Source organism: Ornithodoros turicata, chromosome 8 (assembly GCF_037126465.1).
Source record: "Ornithodoros turicata isolate Travis chromosome 8, ASM3712646v1, whole genome shotgun sequence".
Taxonomy (NCBI): domain Eukaryota; kingdom Metazoa; phylum Arthropoda; class Arachnida; order Ixodida; family Argasidae; genus Ornithodoros; species Ornithodoros turicata.
The window spans coordinates 16840505-16856370 of NC_088208.1; the positions used below are offsets into that span (position 1 = coordinate 16840505).

General features: G+C 44.7%; 1 protein-coding gene across 1 annotated transcript in view; it reads left to right on the top strand.

Annotated features, from left to right (window-relative positions):
- The first annotated feature begins 612 nt into the window (after positions 1 to 612).
- LOC135366547 (protein Wnt-11b-2-like) overlaps positions 613 to 15866 on the top strand; it is a 36710-nt gene continuing 21456 nt past the window's right edge. Inside the window, exon 1 of the mRNA XM_064599283.1 lies at positions 613 to 1418. Within this exon, the coding sequence (XP_064455353.1) occupies positions 1336 to 1418 (83 nt within the window). The 5' untranslated portion in view covers positions 613 to 1335. The remainder of the gene's footprint in view (positions 1419 to 15866) is intronic.

Sequence of the window (15866 nt, forward strand, 5' to 3'; positions counted from 1 at the left end):
GACATTAAAATAATCAGATAAAAGGGCAGGGAGTACGTCTTTCATCTATACTTTTTATCCCGCTTTCGCAAGACAAAAAAAAAAAAAGAAAACAGAGAGCGAGAACATGCCCCGTCCTGTATCTTAAGCGTCATCACCTTATTTCCGGTTGGCTAATCGCCCTGACGTAACCTACAAACAGAGAGATCGGAAATTGGTATTGACACACTTCCGTCCACCCCTCCCTTCCTTACCAGCAACACGTTCACTATTTTTAAGCTCGCGCCACAATCGGGCAATTTGACCGACCATATACGTCGGCCGCGACTCAACAGCGCTAATAGAAAAGTATCCGTCGAGACATCCTATTAAGAACGGCTTCGTCGCGGTGTAGTACCCCAAACGACTCCGTTTCTCACGGCGGGCAAATACCGGCGGAGAGGAGTCTCGCCTGCTGTCTTCCATTAGCGTTGGTCTGGCTAGGCGTGAAGCGCCGAATGTTTCACCTTGCCCCGTCTGCCATTGGCCGCCCTGCGGGCTCTGGGCGGGATCTGCACGACCACCCACAGGTAAATTACGTTTCGTCCTTGCCCGTTTATGACACCTTATTCCTTGCAAGTGCGTCTCCACACTTCTGTCATCGGTAGCCCGTAGGATGCTATAGAATCTTGTACCACGCAGCACTAAGCCTCGCCTACGAGCCCCCGTGTCGTCTGCTATCTGATTCCCCGTGTCGTCTGCTATCCCCGTGTCGTCTGCTATCTGATCGTGTCGTCTGCTTCGCGCCCCCAGCTGTCTTCAAGCATGACACCTGCTTTCGGTGATCGTCAATGATCTCCGTGGTACCGCCGTATGTACATTGTGTTCGCGCTTTGTCTTCGTGATGCTTGAGACCGTAGTCCTGCTTCCGAGTCTCCTTTGAATGAAGTCCTCTAGGCTCCTACGTATGGACGCAGGACAGCAGTAACGAGACAGCTGGTCGAGATTCAAGCAGTCTGGTAACAACGTAATGTGCTCTTGAGGTTTCGTACGACGACTTGCGTGCCTGTCCAAGTGTGCTTCGAACTCACTGTGCTCGGTGGTTAATTCAATTTAATTGCGTGTCCATCTACCATGCACAGCAAGGAAGACAGTCTCGCATAACCAGTCATACTGACGACCGACAGCAAACGTCTAGAACGTCATCGCACGTATCCTGGATGTCGTAGAAGTTTTCTTCGGCGTAAAATGGCAAATCATGGTCATTATTTGTGGTCTCGAAGACTAGAAGCAACACTATTCTTGACCTGACGGACAGGAATACTTTGATCAGTTAGCGCTGTCCCCGTGGTTAGGCGTCCTTACGCAGATCTACAAATGGACATGAGGCATCTTCTGGGGAAAGTCATCCTGCTGTCCTTCGTGCTACAATCTTCTTACGTCCTAGGAATACAATGGCTGTAAGTACCGCTCCCATACACTTTTACTAATACAAAAAAAGATAACTTAAGTTGTACTAAAACGACCATCTGAACGTGCAATATATACGCCCTTGAGGTGAATCAGTGCGGCGTTTGAGTTTTGGAACGCAGAGGGGGAATATGTTTATTAGGAAAGAGGCTCTGGAATTACATGCCATTGTTGCAGTATATGTGATCGGGACATGATGGACAGAGTCTGATTGTGCCTTTTCACATGTGCTAGGGTCGTTTCCAATAAGTGTACCTAGCTTCGTTGACTTGCGCACGTCACTGAAGTCAGGCATGGAAGTGTATCCGTTTGAAGTTTCCTATATCATGGAGTGGCAACGGGCATGTCGTCGCTATCTATACATATTTCGATTATGGTTTAACTTTTCTGGCACTAGCCTTTCAGTTTTGTTTTCTTTACTGTTTCGTTACCGTCTCGGGAAGTGAAATTCTGCTCGTATAAACCTGCACATGGACAAACCCTTGAGCTTTGTAATTTTTTTTACTAAGCCCCGCATCGGAGTAGGGTGATGGTGACGTGATAAAGAAAAAATGGGGATGTGGCATCGGAGTACCTGATGCCTACGCGAGTAATTTGTCTTCAGTAATTTGTCTTGTGGCATCTAAACGAAAATACGAGGAGGGGGAGGTATGACGTTTAAAAACGAAAATGGAAAAAGGAGTGAGGTCACGAAAATGTGAAGAAAAGTGTTGTAAGAAACGAAAATTGTTTTGCCTTTTCTGTTTTTTTTTTTCTTCTTCTCTTTACACGTGCAGTGGAATGTCCCGACTTTGTCGCAATTTCATCTCCGTATTTCTTCATTTTTTTTTCACTCAATCAGTCAATCAACGAACAAATTCTATTGAGAAGGGTTCATATCCTGTATATAGTGCCCTGCTAAGATTCTGACTCTATAGCAACTCAACTCTATAGCAACTCTAAGCAACTCTATAGCAACTCTATAAGCAACTCTATAGCAACAAGTGAGTGCAATCGTTCTTAAACATGAGGTGGTGGTGGTGGTCGTGCTAATGAAAGATCTCGCTGTTGTCAACGCCACGACTAACGCTCTGGGGGAATTTGGGTCCTGGGCCTACTTCTAAGGGGACATGAACTTCATCACGTAGAATGCTCCTAGCCAACCATCATCCCGAATGATCTTGATCTTCTTCTTCTTCTCTTAACTGGGTGTTAGCTGGAGCTATATGTGGTGACTTCATATGTCGTCTGCAGCTCCATTTCATGTATAGGTGGTATAGGTGATATCCCGAATGATGATGGTGATGTGATAAAGAAAAAGCGGGGATCCCGAGTACCATCGTTCTTTCCCCTGATTTGCTGAAAACGGGAAATCAAGGGGGAAGGACGTTGTCTTTCGGAATGATCGTTGGCTAGAAGCGTGCTATGCGGTGAAACTCTTGATTAGAGTGTATGCCAAGCTGAAACGAAAAGGTGGACGGCGAAACGAAAAGGTCCTTTTGCCACACTCTTAAAAATGAACGTCATCGCATAGCACGCTGCTAGCCAACCATGATCTCGTATGGTACACTCTTAAAAATGAACTTCACCGCATAGCACGCTCCTAGCCAACCATTATCACGAATGATATCGTTACCTGCCCTGATTTGTTGAAAACGGGAGGCGTACGCCTTTTCTGTGACAATTATGAACAGCATAAGTGTCACAAAAAAGGCGTACGCCTACCGTTTTCAACAAATCAGGGCAGGTAACGATATCATTCGAGATAATGAAATGAATGATGAAATGAAATGAAATGAAATGATAATGAATTGAATTGAATTGAAAAAAAATAATGGTTGGCTAGGAGCGTGCTATGTGGTGAAGTTCATTTTTAAGGGTGTGGGACCTGGAGTTTGCATCAAAGGTGTACTGATTGAGACGAGCGAGCGAGGGATGCGTCGCGAGGATACCACGTTGCACCATCTACTACAGGGAATAGACCTCTCAGAAAGAAATTAAAAAAAGCGAAGAGAGATAATTCGTGACAGTATCTCCAATTCAATACCAGCCGAACCCATATTTTCGTTGCTTTGTTCCTGGTATGGAGGAACCATCCTCACCAATGGCGCAGTTCTCTCGGTTGAGAACGTGAGCAGCGCACCTTTTTGTGACACTATGCTGTTCAACTACACTGTTAAAACAGAACTTCACCACATAGCACGCTCCTAACCAACCATCATACCGAATTATATCACTGTGTGCCATGATTTGTTCAAAACAGGGGGGAGGCGCCTATCTGGGACAAGATAATCTGTCCCAGGTAGGCGCCTCCCGCCTGTTTTAAACAAATCATGGCACACAGTGATATAATTCGGTATGATGGTTGGTTAGGAGCGTGCTATGTGGTGAAGTTCTGTTTTAACAGTGTAGAGGGATGTACACTCTTAAAAATGAACTTCACCGCATAGCACGCTCATAGTCAACCATCATCTCGAATGATATCGTTACCTTCACTGATTTGCTGAAAACGGGAGGTGCACGCCTTTTTTGTGACAATTATGAACAGCATAAGTGTCACAAAATAGGCTCCGCCCCACGTTTTCACCTGGCGCGGCGCAAAACACAACCGCAACAAGAAAGGGAGAAAAAGGCGCACGCCTCCCAATTGGCCGGAGGAGATGACGTCACAGACTGGTAGTCGAGGAAAGGGGCTTTTTTTAACCTTTTGAGGACTAAATGCATTACCACAAAAATTACTCCCTTTCGAAACTAAATGCGTGGGACTAAATGAATGTCACAGAGTGGCACCAACAACTTTATTCTATGATAGATGATTGCCGAGTTTCATCGCCATGCACATAGTGGGAACTGCACTTCACCGTCTGTTCTAACAGTCCGACGCGCATAATTCATGTGCATGAATGAAAATACTTTGAATTAAACCGTCAACCGTGATATGTCGACTGATATAAAATCATGCGACGTGCATAGGGCACAAATTGCTAAGAAAGAACGGATAACCATTTCTTACTTGTGGGTGGAAAATTGCTAAGTTGGCGAAGTTATACAGGGTGTTTCAGTTAAATCCCCGGGCTAAATAATTCGCGAACGAATGCACCAACCGAAGAATTTTCTTTTTTAGTAACATCTGTCCGATACCACATACAAGCTGCGCATGGTGTGAATGAGTGGGAGGCCCTGATTATTTAAATAAAAATTCAAACGAGTTTCGTGAGAAACATGATTTCTAAAGCAGTGGGCGCCGTCGGTATTATAATGGGTACTGCTCCTTTTGAAACCTTAGGTGGACACCTTTTAGAGAAGAATATGTTACCGAAGCGGGTCATTTGTTGCAGTAATCAATTGGTTTCGGTTTACACATTTTTGTCGCGGCTGATCGCGGTGAAGCGCAAAAGGACGCTCTTCCACTCCCTTATCCACCGATGAATTACGTGTTCTTGAGCTTACCTCGCAACGGGGAGTGCTGAAGAAAAAGTAGCAGCGTCAGACAGGCTTCGCAGGTCCAACACCCCGCTTATCTGACTGATATGCGCCGTTTCTCTGTTATGATCGCACGGACACAGTTAATCACATAGTATTCCTTGATATCACATGCTTTTCACTTTTTCTTCAGCACTCCCCGTTACGAAGTAAGCTCAAGAACACGTAATTCATTGATGAATAAGGGAGTGGAAGAGCGTCCTTTTGCGCTTCACCGCGACCAGTCGCGACAAAAATATGTAAACCGAAACCAGTTAATTACTGCAACGAATGACCCGCTTCGGTGGCAGATTTTTCTCTAAAGGGTGTCCACTGAAGGTCCCAAAAGGGGTAGTGCCTATTTTAATGCCGGCGGCGTCCTGCTTCAGAAGTTATGTTTTTCACGAAACTCATTTGAATTTTTATTTAAATAATGAATGCCTCCCGCTCACTCACGCGGTGCGCAGCTTGTATGTGGTGTCGAACAGATATACTTGTAAAGCAGAAAGTTCTTCGAGTGGTGCACCCGTTCGCGAGTTATTTAGCCCGGGGATTTAACTGAAACACCCTGTATAGCCTTATTCCATCAAATTCACGAAGAGCTCGAAGACCATTTGCGAAGTACTGTTACTATTCAGGATATTTAATATGACCAAATAAACTTGTGAGGTACAAGCTGGGTACAATTTGGGTTGCTATCTGCAGCCCTGGGGAGTAAATGTCGGCGTTAGGGGACTAAAATTGGGAGTAATTGCAGTCGAGGGGACTAAAAGTAGGGACGTTTTGTGCGAGCATGCATAATCTCTACTTATTCGAGTCCTTATTGGATGATGCTTTAAACATAAACTGTAAAGTACTGGCCAACTGTATCTGTCACGAGATACGTTTGGCACCAAAAATTGTAACTCAGGGACTCTGTAAGCTAGCTGTGACATAGTCAGTTTGAAGTGACCTAATTGCCCAATTTGTGGCACGGACAGTAGTACATTAATCAATTATTGACCATCTTGTCAAAACCAGCGAACCATATAAGTGTCGCGGGAGAACAATACATCGTGACTGTCGGCACTCCTGTGAATGAAATCAGGTTACGACAGAAACGCATACATTTTCTTTACGCACCGCGAAAAGTAACTATTTGGAGTTAAAGTTTTCATGTTTAAATACAACTTGCAAGGCACTTCCAGTGCGTATTTTAAACCAGGTCACGTAGTGCATGGTAGATGAGGTAATTAAACATAGGAGGCCGAGAACAGACACAACAGAAGCCTGACAAAGCCTCTTTTGTAGTGTGGACTGGCACTTTGAAGGGAGGGTATATATATAACTTGGAATTTGGCGTTTACTATCAAGTGAACATTGTCGAGTTGCGAACGCCTGTGGAACGACAAAATGGTGTTCCTATAGTATATGAGTGTGGAAGGGGAGTTCAGTGGCGTAAATGTTTAAAAATTGTGAAAGACCTGGGCAATCGAGCACCCTGAAAGCCCTGAACCAGCACAATGATCACCACGTGCAGGAGCTGACCTTTTACAAATGGACCTGGGAAATAGCTGAAATTCTGTTTCATCGTCACCTCGTCTTTTGCTGATGGCAGCGTGCTGTATCGACACATAAGTACCCCGTCAGATTCCATTTCTCTTCATCGAGATCTTGACATTATTAGGTCATGGTGCTCTTCGTGGAAGCTTCCTCTTAACGTATCAAAATGTGTGCATATGTCCCTTTCCCGCTCCAAACAAGCCTACAACTGCAAATACGAACTCAACGGATCTCTCATACCTCCTGCAACTACATATAAGTACTTAGGATTGCATCTCACTTCCAGCCTCTCGTGACGGGGAGTGCTGAAGAAAAAGTAACAGCGTCAGACAGACTTCGCCAGTCCCCCATCCCGCTTATCTGACTGATATGCGCCCTTTCTCTGTTATCACTGCACGAATGAAACACAATTTATTACATATTACCTCGACATCACATGCTTTCTACAAGTACCAGCACTGGTCCAAACTTTTTCTTCAGCACTCCCCGTTGCGAAGTAAGCTCAAGAACACGTAATTCATTGGTGGATAAGGGAGTGAAAGAGCGTCCTTTTGCGCTTCACCGCGACCAGTCGCGACAAAAATATGTAAACCGAAACCAGTTAATTACTGCAACGAATGACCCGCTTCGGTGGCAGATTTTTCTCTAAAGGGTGTCCACTGAAAGTCCCACAAGGGGTAGTGCCTATTTTAATGCCGGCGGCGTCCTGCTTTAGAAGTTATGTTTTTCACCAAATTCATTTGAATTTTTATTTAAATAATGCCTGCCTCCCGCTCACTCACGCGGTGCGCAGCTTGTATGTGGTGTCGAACAGATATACTTGTAGAGCAGAAAGTTCTTCGACTGGTGCACCCGTTCGCGAGTTATTTAGCCCGGGGATTTAACTGAAACTCCCTGTATAGCTTTATTCCATCAAATTCACGAAGAGCTCGAAGACCATTTGCGAAGTACTGCTACTCTTCAGGATATTTAATATGACCAAATAAACTTGTGAAGTACAAGCTGGGTACAATTTGCGTTGTTATTTGCAGCCCTGGGCAGTAAATGTCGGGGTTATGGGGACTAAAATTGGGAGTAATTGCAGTCGAGAGGAACTAAAAGTAGGGGCGTTTTGTGCGAGCATGCATAATCTCTACTTATTCGAGTCCTTATTGCATGCTGCTTTAAACATGAACTGTAAAGTACTTGCCAACTGTATCTGTCACGAGATACGTTTGGCACCAAAAATTGTAACTCAGCGACTGTGTAAGCTAGCTACCTAATTGCCCAATGTGTGGCACGGACAGTAGTACATTAATCAATGACTGACCATCTTGTCAAAACCAGTGAACCATATAAGTGTCGCGGGAGAACAATACATCTTGACTGTCGGCACTCCTGTGAATGAAATCAGGTTACGACAGAAACGCATACATTTTCTTTACGCACCGCGAAAAGTAACTATTTGGAGTTAAAGTTTTCATGTTTAAATACAACTTGCAAGGCACTTCCAGTGCGTATTTTAAACCAGGTCACGTAGTGCATGGTAGATGAGGTAATTAAACATAGGAGGCCGAGAACAGACACAACAGAAGCCTGACAAAGCCTCTTTTGTAGTGTGGACTGGCACTTTGAAGGGAGGGTATATATATAACTTGGAACTTGGGCGTTTACTATCAAGTGAACATTGTCGAGTTGCGAACGCCTGTGGAACGACAAAATGGTGTTCCTATAGTATATGAGTGTGGAAGGGGAGTTCAGTGGCGTAAATGTTTAAAAATTGTGAAAGTCCTGGGCAATCGAGCACTCTGAAAGCCCTGAACCAGCACAATGATCACCACGTGCAGGAGCTGACCTTTTACAAATGGACCTGGGAAATAGCTGAAATTCTGTTTCATCGTCACCTCGTCTTTTGCTGATGGCAGCGTGCTGTATCGACACATAAGTACCCCGTCAGATTCCATTTCTCTTCATCGAGATCTTGACATTATTAGGTCATGGTGCTCTTCGTGGAAGCTTCCTCTTAACGTATCAAAATGTGTGCATATGTCCCTTTCCCGCTCCAAACGAGCCTACAACTGCAAATACGAACTCAACGGATCTCTCATACCTCCTGCAACTACATATAAGTACTTAGGATTGCATCTCACTTCCAACCTCTCGTGACGGGGAGTGCTGAAGAAAAAGTAACAGCGTCAGACAGACTTCGCCAGTCCCCCATCCCGCTTATCTGACTGATATGCGCCCTTTCTCTGTTATCACTGCACGAATGAAACACAATTTATTACATATTACCTCGACATCACATGCTTTCTACAAGTACCAGCGCTGGCCCAAACTTTCTCTTCAGCACTCCCCGTTGCGAAGTAAGCTCAAGAACACGTAATTCATTTGCGGATAAGGGAGTGGAACAGCGTCATTTTGCGCTTCACCGCGACCAGCCGCGACAAAAATATGTAAACCGAAAAAAATTAGTTACTGCACCAAATGACCCGCTTCGGTGGCAGATTTTTATCGAAAAGGTGTCCACTGAAGGTCCCAAAAGGGGTAGTACCCATTTTAATGCCGACAGCGCCCTGCTGTAGAAGTTATGTTTTTCACGAAACTCATTTGAATTTTTATTTAAATAATGAGCGCCTCCTACTCATTCACACGGTGTGCAGCTTGTAGGTGGTATCGGACAGATACTTGTAAAAAAGAAAGTTCTTCGATTGGTGCACCCGTTCTCGAGTTATTTAGCCCGGGGATGGCACTGTGTATGTGTATACGTAGAAGCGTTATTTTGTTACGCTCGTTTTGTTACTTATTGGTTCTTACGCTGATGTGCGAGTAAGAATTGAATAACATAGAAGCTTTGTTTTCGCAAGTGCGACCAACACGTTCCTGGCTGACGACGACGTCCCGATTACGTTCATGGCCGCGGTGTCCTCTGCGCTTGCCCATTTAAGGAAGTCAGTTTGGATATATGATAATTGACACAAAAAGGCATACGGGCCACCTTTCTCTCCGAATTATAAGCGATAACCCTATCATTCCTGTCAATGGTTGGCGCAGAGCATGGTATGCGGTGATGATCTGTTTTTAGAGTGTAGCCAACCATGGTCTCGAATGAGATCGTTCGGATTTGTTCAGAACAGGATGGGTACGCCTTTTTGTGGCACTTGCGCAGCTATGTTAGCTGTCACAGAAAGTGTACGGCCCTCTCTTCCCACAAATCGGTAGCGATAACGGTCGCAACAACAACAACTACATGAATGACGATGAGATGAGGTGTTCCACCTCGCAACGGCAGCGGTGTAACGGTCGCAATGGCTGGCCCGGAGCATGTAATAGGGTGAACGTTTTTACAGTGCATGTACACTGTAAAAAGGAAATAGCAGCACTCCACCGCATAACACGGTCAGAAGTCAGAACAAACCGTCTTTCAGAATGCATGGCATCGTTCTCCTTCGAAGTCGGAGGTGTACACCTCTCTTATCGATTAACTGATATGAAAATTGACAGAAAAAGGCGCTCATTTCACAGTTTCAACAAATCAGGAAAGAGAAAGACGTCATTCTGAAGGACGGCTCGTTCTGACCAGTGGCGCCGCTACACGAGGTATATCACCCGGTGCGGGAACTCTTCGCGTCAACCCCCCCCCCCCGGCCCAATAATTGATCCTTTCCCATACCAGGCGATATATGATAAATAACAATATCATACCACACGGTCGAAAACAAAATCACACATACAGGGTGTTTCAGTCCCGTGCTAAATAATTTGCGAACGGATGCACCTATCCAAGAACTTTCTTTTTTACAAGTATCTGTCCGATACCACCTACAAGCTGCGCACCGTGTGAATGAGTGGGAGGCACTCATTATTTAAACAAAAATTCAAATGAGTTTCGTGAAAAGACCGGTAACTTCTAAAGCAGGGCGCCGTCGACATTAAAATGGGCACTACCGCTTTTGGGACCTTTAGTGGACACTTTTTAGCAAAAAAGAAATCTGCCACCGAAGCGGCTCATTTGTTGCAGTAATTAATTGGTTTCGGCTTGCATATTTTTGTAGCGGCTGGTCGCGGTGAAGCGCAAAAGGCCGCGCTTCCACTCCCTTATCCACCAATGAATTACGTATCGTATTTGTTTGTTTGTCGTTTATGAGGGGCAGGGAGGTTGGGAGCTTACTTCGCAACGGGGAGTGCTGAAGGAAAAGAAATTTGAGCCAGTGCTGTGCTAGTGGAAAGCATATCAAGGCACTATGTGATTAACTGGGCTTCGTTAGTGTAATCATAAAGGCGCATATCGGTCAGATAAGCAGGGTGGGGGTTAGCGAAGTCTGCCTGACACTGTTACGTTTTCTTGAACACTCCCCTTTGCGAAGTAAGCTCAAGAACACGTCATTCATTGGTGGATAAGGCAGTGGAAAAGCGTCCTTTTGCGCTTCACTGCGACCAGCCGCGACAAAGATATGTAAACCGAAACCAATTAATTACTTTCAACAAATGACCCGTTTCGATGCAGATTTTTCTGTAAAAGGTGTCCAACGAAGGTCCCATAAGGGGTAGTACCATTTTAATGCCGACGGCGTCCTGATTTAGAAGTTATGTTTTTCACGAAACTCATTTGAATTTTTATGTAAATAATCAGCGCTTCCTCATTCACACGGTGCGCAGCTTGTATACACTCTAAAAACAGAACTTCACCGCATAGCACGCTGTGAGCCAACCATTGCCACGAATGATAGGGTTATCGCTTCTGATTCGAAGAGAGAGGTGGGCGTACGCCTTTTTGTGGCAATTTGGATATATGAAAATTTCCACAAAAAGGCGTACGCCCCCGTCTCTCTTCGAATCAGAAGCATTAACACTATCATCCTTGGCAACGGTTGGCGCGCAGCGTGCTATGCGGTGAAGTTCTGTTTTTAGAGTGTAGGTGATATCGGACAGATACCTTTAAAAAAGAAAGTTCTCCGATTGGTGTCCGGATTGATGATTGAATTATTTAGCCCGGGGATTTAACTGAAATACACTCTTAAAACTGAACTTCACCGCATAGCACGCTCCTAACCAACCATCATCTTGAATGATATCGCTATCTGCCCTGATTTGTTGAAAACGGGAGGCGTACGCCATTTCTGTGACACTTATGCTGTTCATAATTGTCACAGAAAAGGCGTACGCCCCCCGTTTTCAACAAATCAGGGCAGATAACGATATCATTCGAGATTATGGTTGGCTAGGAGCGTGCTATGCGGTGAAGTTCATTTTTAAGAGTGTACTCTACAAGCCAGAGAAGACGCTGCAAAGCGTGTTATCAAAAAGCTGCAAAGTCTGCCTCAGGGTACCATGTGCAACTTCCAATGCGTCGGTCGACGTCGATGGGTCAACGTCGACATCTGGGTATGCGTTTACATTTGTTGTACCACAGCACCACAGTGAAGGAATGGTACGGCGTCGACAATAGCGGAATTGGTAGCCATATACAGCTGGCCACAGGGGTGGCACTCAATGTATTGCTCCGTAGACGAAAGCATGCTGGGCAAACGCAATGCATCCTGGACAGGTCCTGGTCGCACGTCACAGCAAACGTCAAGGCATACGTGACCTTAAAGATGGCGACGTCCGTTGTCGGTGGCCAAACCGTTTGTAAACAATGCGTTTGTTGTTCCTGCGCGGTGTTTTCGATGTCTTTCGATCACGGTAATTACTTTTATCCCGTAATCTCGCAGTAAAACGTGCAGTTTTGCACATAAGGCCTCGTACTGTTGACGACTTCCAAAGACGTGGTGAAGACCGCGCGTTAAGACTCACTGAGCCGATGCGATGTACTTAAACTAATTAGAAATGGGCTACCATGTTGCGAAAGAAGCATCCGCATAGTTTACGCTGTCCAAATATGTTCAACTTTTGGCTTTATGACGACGGAGATATCGCATGACCTTAAAATGACGTTTTCTAAGACGTGCGACCAGGACAAGATGGTAGTTTTGCCAAAGGCACCCGCTTGAGGGTAGTTACAACAATGGCGGGTTTGTGTCACCCCTGTGCAGCCTGCAATGCAGTATGTGGCCGCACGCCAGCTCCCCGCGCAACGGGCCATATATTGCGATTCAAAGGCCAGTCTCCAAACCATAACATCAGCCTTGAGAAGTGGCTGTATGGTGCTAATAGTATACGGGACATTCTCATCGCGTATACAAGGAAGCAGTAGATGGAGGCCACAACACACATACATTGGATGATGATGCATGGGGTGGGCGTCTCAACGCCGTTGAGGCTGTACACGCCACGATGCAGGCCATACAGGCACAAAGGGTAACGAAACTGCAGATGAGATACAGTGAACCCTCGTTAATACGACCCCCGATAATCTGACATACGCGCTTTACGACCATACTCCTGGGGAACAATGCCGTGAAACCTCTGCAAATCCCCCCGTTAATATGACAATTCCGCATTATGACCAAAATTTTCGGGAACGACCATGGTCATAATAACGAGGGTTCACTGTATAGCAGATGTAGCGCACCTAGCCAGACTTGTACAAAATACTGTGCAAAAGTATTTAAAATAAGATACTAAATACTCTACGGAAAAAGTATTTAAAATAGAGTACAAAATACTCAAAACTGAAAGTAATTTGAGTAGAGTACTAAATACTCTAAGAAGTATTTAAGTTACTCTCTAAAGTACTTTAGTATTAGCAGTAAGTGAAACGCGTATTCTGAACGTGGCCTTACAAATGAAGGGAATAAACTTCATCAGCCATTCATATCTTTCATTTGCAACGTCTTGGTGTCAAGCAATGTTTGGTGAACTTTGATGAACCCAAGTACACTTTGTTGATGTGTTCTGACCCAAAACTTCATAATCCCTCCTGTATGTCGGTTCGGGTTTTTCAACCTCTGGCACATGTTTATTGCTTTGATGACCAAGGAAATAAATGCCGGGATTATCGTGTACTTAATCCCCTGGTGCTTCACCTTTCAATATGAATAGGAACGGTTTTCTGACGAAGTTGGCTATTGACAAGCAAGGCCAGGCTTGGGATCAACCTATTGTACAAGAGGATAAATGACAGATTCGTGAATTCCCGAAAAAGGAAAATGAAGAAAAAGGGGGTTAAATTCCAGTGAGCTGAAAATCTCGGCACGGCGGGAAGCGTGCTGGATATGGCTTGTCGAGGAAGGAAAGTATTTTGAGTACTGAGTAGCAAATACCGAAAAAAGTATTTTAAATACATTAAAAATACTTGTCGCAAAAAGTATTGAGTAGAGTACTAAAATACCGGAAAAAGTATTTAAAATACTGTATTTTGAGTACGTACTCAAGATACGTACAAGTCTGCACCTAGCATCAATGGAACGCCTCGTAACCTATTCTAGGTCAGATGTCAAAAACCTTTTGAAATTGCTGACAGAAGACATATAGACAAGGCACTGTTTACAAGCCGACAGGCGTTCATCCTGGCTTCACCAGATAGACCCGAAGTCGGCCCAGGACACATACTAACCCCCTGTCCCCTACTCCTTCCTGCTGTCCTCTCTACATCTGTCCACATTTTTGCGCCGCTCATAGCCTCAGTTGTTTCGCGGCGTTAACACGAAATGGAAAAAAAAAAGATAGACTTCGCCAAGTGAGAACTGGCCCTTATGCCGTTCATAATTGTCACAGAAGAGGCTTACGATGATGGTTGGCTAGGAGCGTGCTATGCGGTGCAATTCATTTCTGAAAGTGTAGGGTAATAGAGATCGTCAAAAGCAAGACACTTAATTATCGAACGTAAAAAGTTTACTATAGATTCTCTGCATTAGCTTGCAGTAGCAACTGCATTTCGAACTGACTACCGTTGTTCTTCCTTTTTATTTGAAAAACGTTGCCAGCGACGCTAAAGATGCATTCCACAACCGCACTCGACTGTACAGTGCTTTGACATCGCATATCACTAGTTTATGACACATATGGCACGTTGCGTAGGATATAACGACGGCATAGCTTCGATAGCGACGGTGCATAGCAGGATAACACAGGGTAAGACGGAGAGGAGGCAAATAACTATTCATCCTAAATATAGAAAGGGCACGTGAAGAAATGTGAAGCTCACCATGAGCATTACTTTGACGGGTTTTTTTTTCTGTTTTTTTTTTTTTTTTTTCATCAGACAAAATATCTCCTTTGGCAGACATAGGTCATGCTGTACTGAAAAAAAAAAAAAAGATGTTGTCGTTCTCCAAAATGCGTTTTAAAAAATTGCCTCAAATACGACCATGGAAGTAAAGGAATTTCGTTTCTGCTCTCCATTCTGAAGTCTGATGCCAAGGTGGGGAAGAACGTTACTTTTAAAAGAAAGAGAATGAGAAGAAAAAGAAGAACGTTATTTCGAATTTTATACATTATAAGTGCACGTTGTGTGTGTGCTGCTGCTGCTGCGTGAAAAACTTCAGCCTTTTGTTTGCTATATACCCCCTTATGTAACAGCCCACAAGGGGTAGTTGAGGTAGTAAAACGAATGAATGAACGAAATAATCTGACCGTGAATGGCACCGCTACAAAAATGATTCTTCTATCGCTCCCAAAGACGGAATGGTGATCAGCAGCATAGTCAAGGTTGTGTACACTCTTAAAAATGAACTTCACCGCATAGCACGCTCTTAGCCAACCATTATCTTGAATGATATCTTTATCTGCCCTGATTTGTTGAAAACGGGAGGCGTACGCCATTTTTGTGACACTTATGCTGTTCATAATTGTCACAGAAAGGCGTACGCCTCCCGTTTTCAACAAATCAGGGCAGATAACGATATCATTCGAGATGATGGTTGGCTAGGAGCGTGCTATGCGGTGAAGTTCATTTTTAAGAGTGTATAGTAGCCATGGTGGTGGTGAAGACTGGGAAGTAGTGGGTTCGAATCCTACCACTGCACTCTTTTTTTTACCACCAGATTTGCCAGGCGGATGTTGGCACAGTCCCCCCCTGAGGTCGCCCCAGGACGGGCACTAATCCCCCCCCCCTGTCTCCCACCCCTTCCTGCTGTCCTCTTTCCGTCTGTCGATCCACGTCTGTATACGCCGTTCATAGCCACAGTTGCTTCGCAGCGCTAACACGGAATCAAAAAGGGAGGACGAGAGCTCGCACTGGTCACTTGTGAACACACTCTTAAAAATGAACTTCACTGCATAGCACGCTCCTAGCCAACCATAATCTCGAATGATATCGTTATCTTCCGTGATTTGCTGAAAGCGGGGGGCGTACGCCTTTTTTTGTGACAATTATGAACAGCATAAGTGTCACAAAATAGGCTCCGCCCCACGTTTTCAACAAATCAGGGACCAGAACGTTGTTATTCGGGATAATGGGTGGCTAAAGAGCGTGCTATGTGGTGAAACTCATTTTTAAGAGTGCATGGCAAATCGGTACTGCATAATGTCATCGTCTTCACTCTTAAAAAATGAACTTCACCGCATAGCACGCTCCCAGCCAGCTGTAGTCC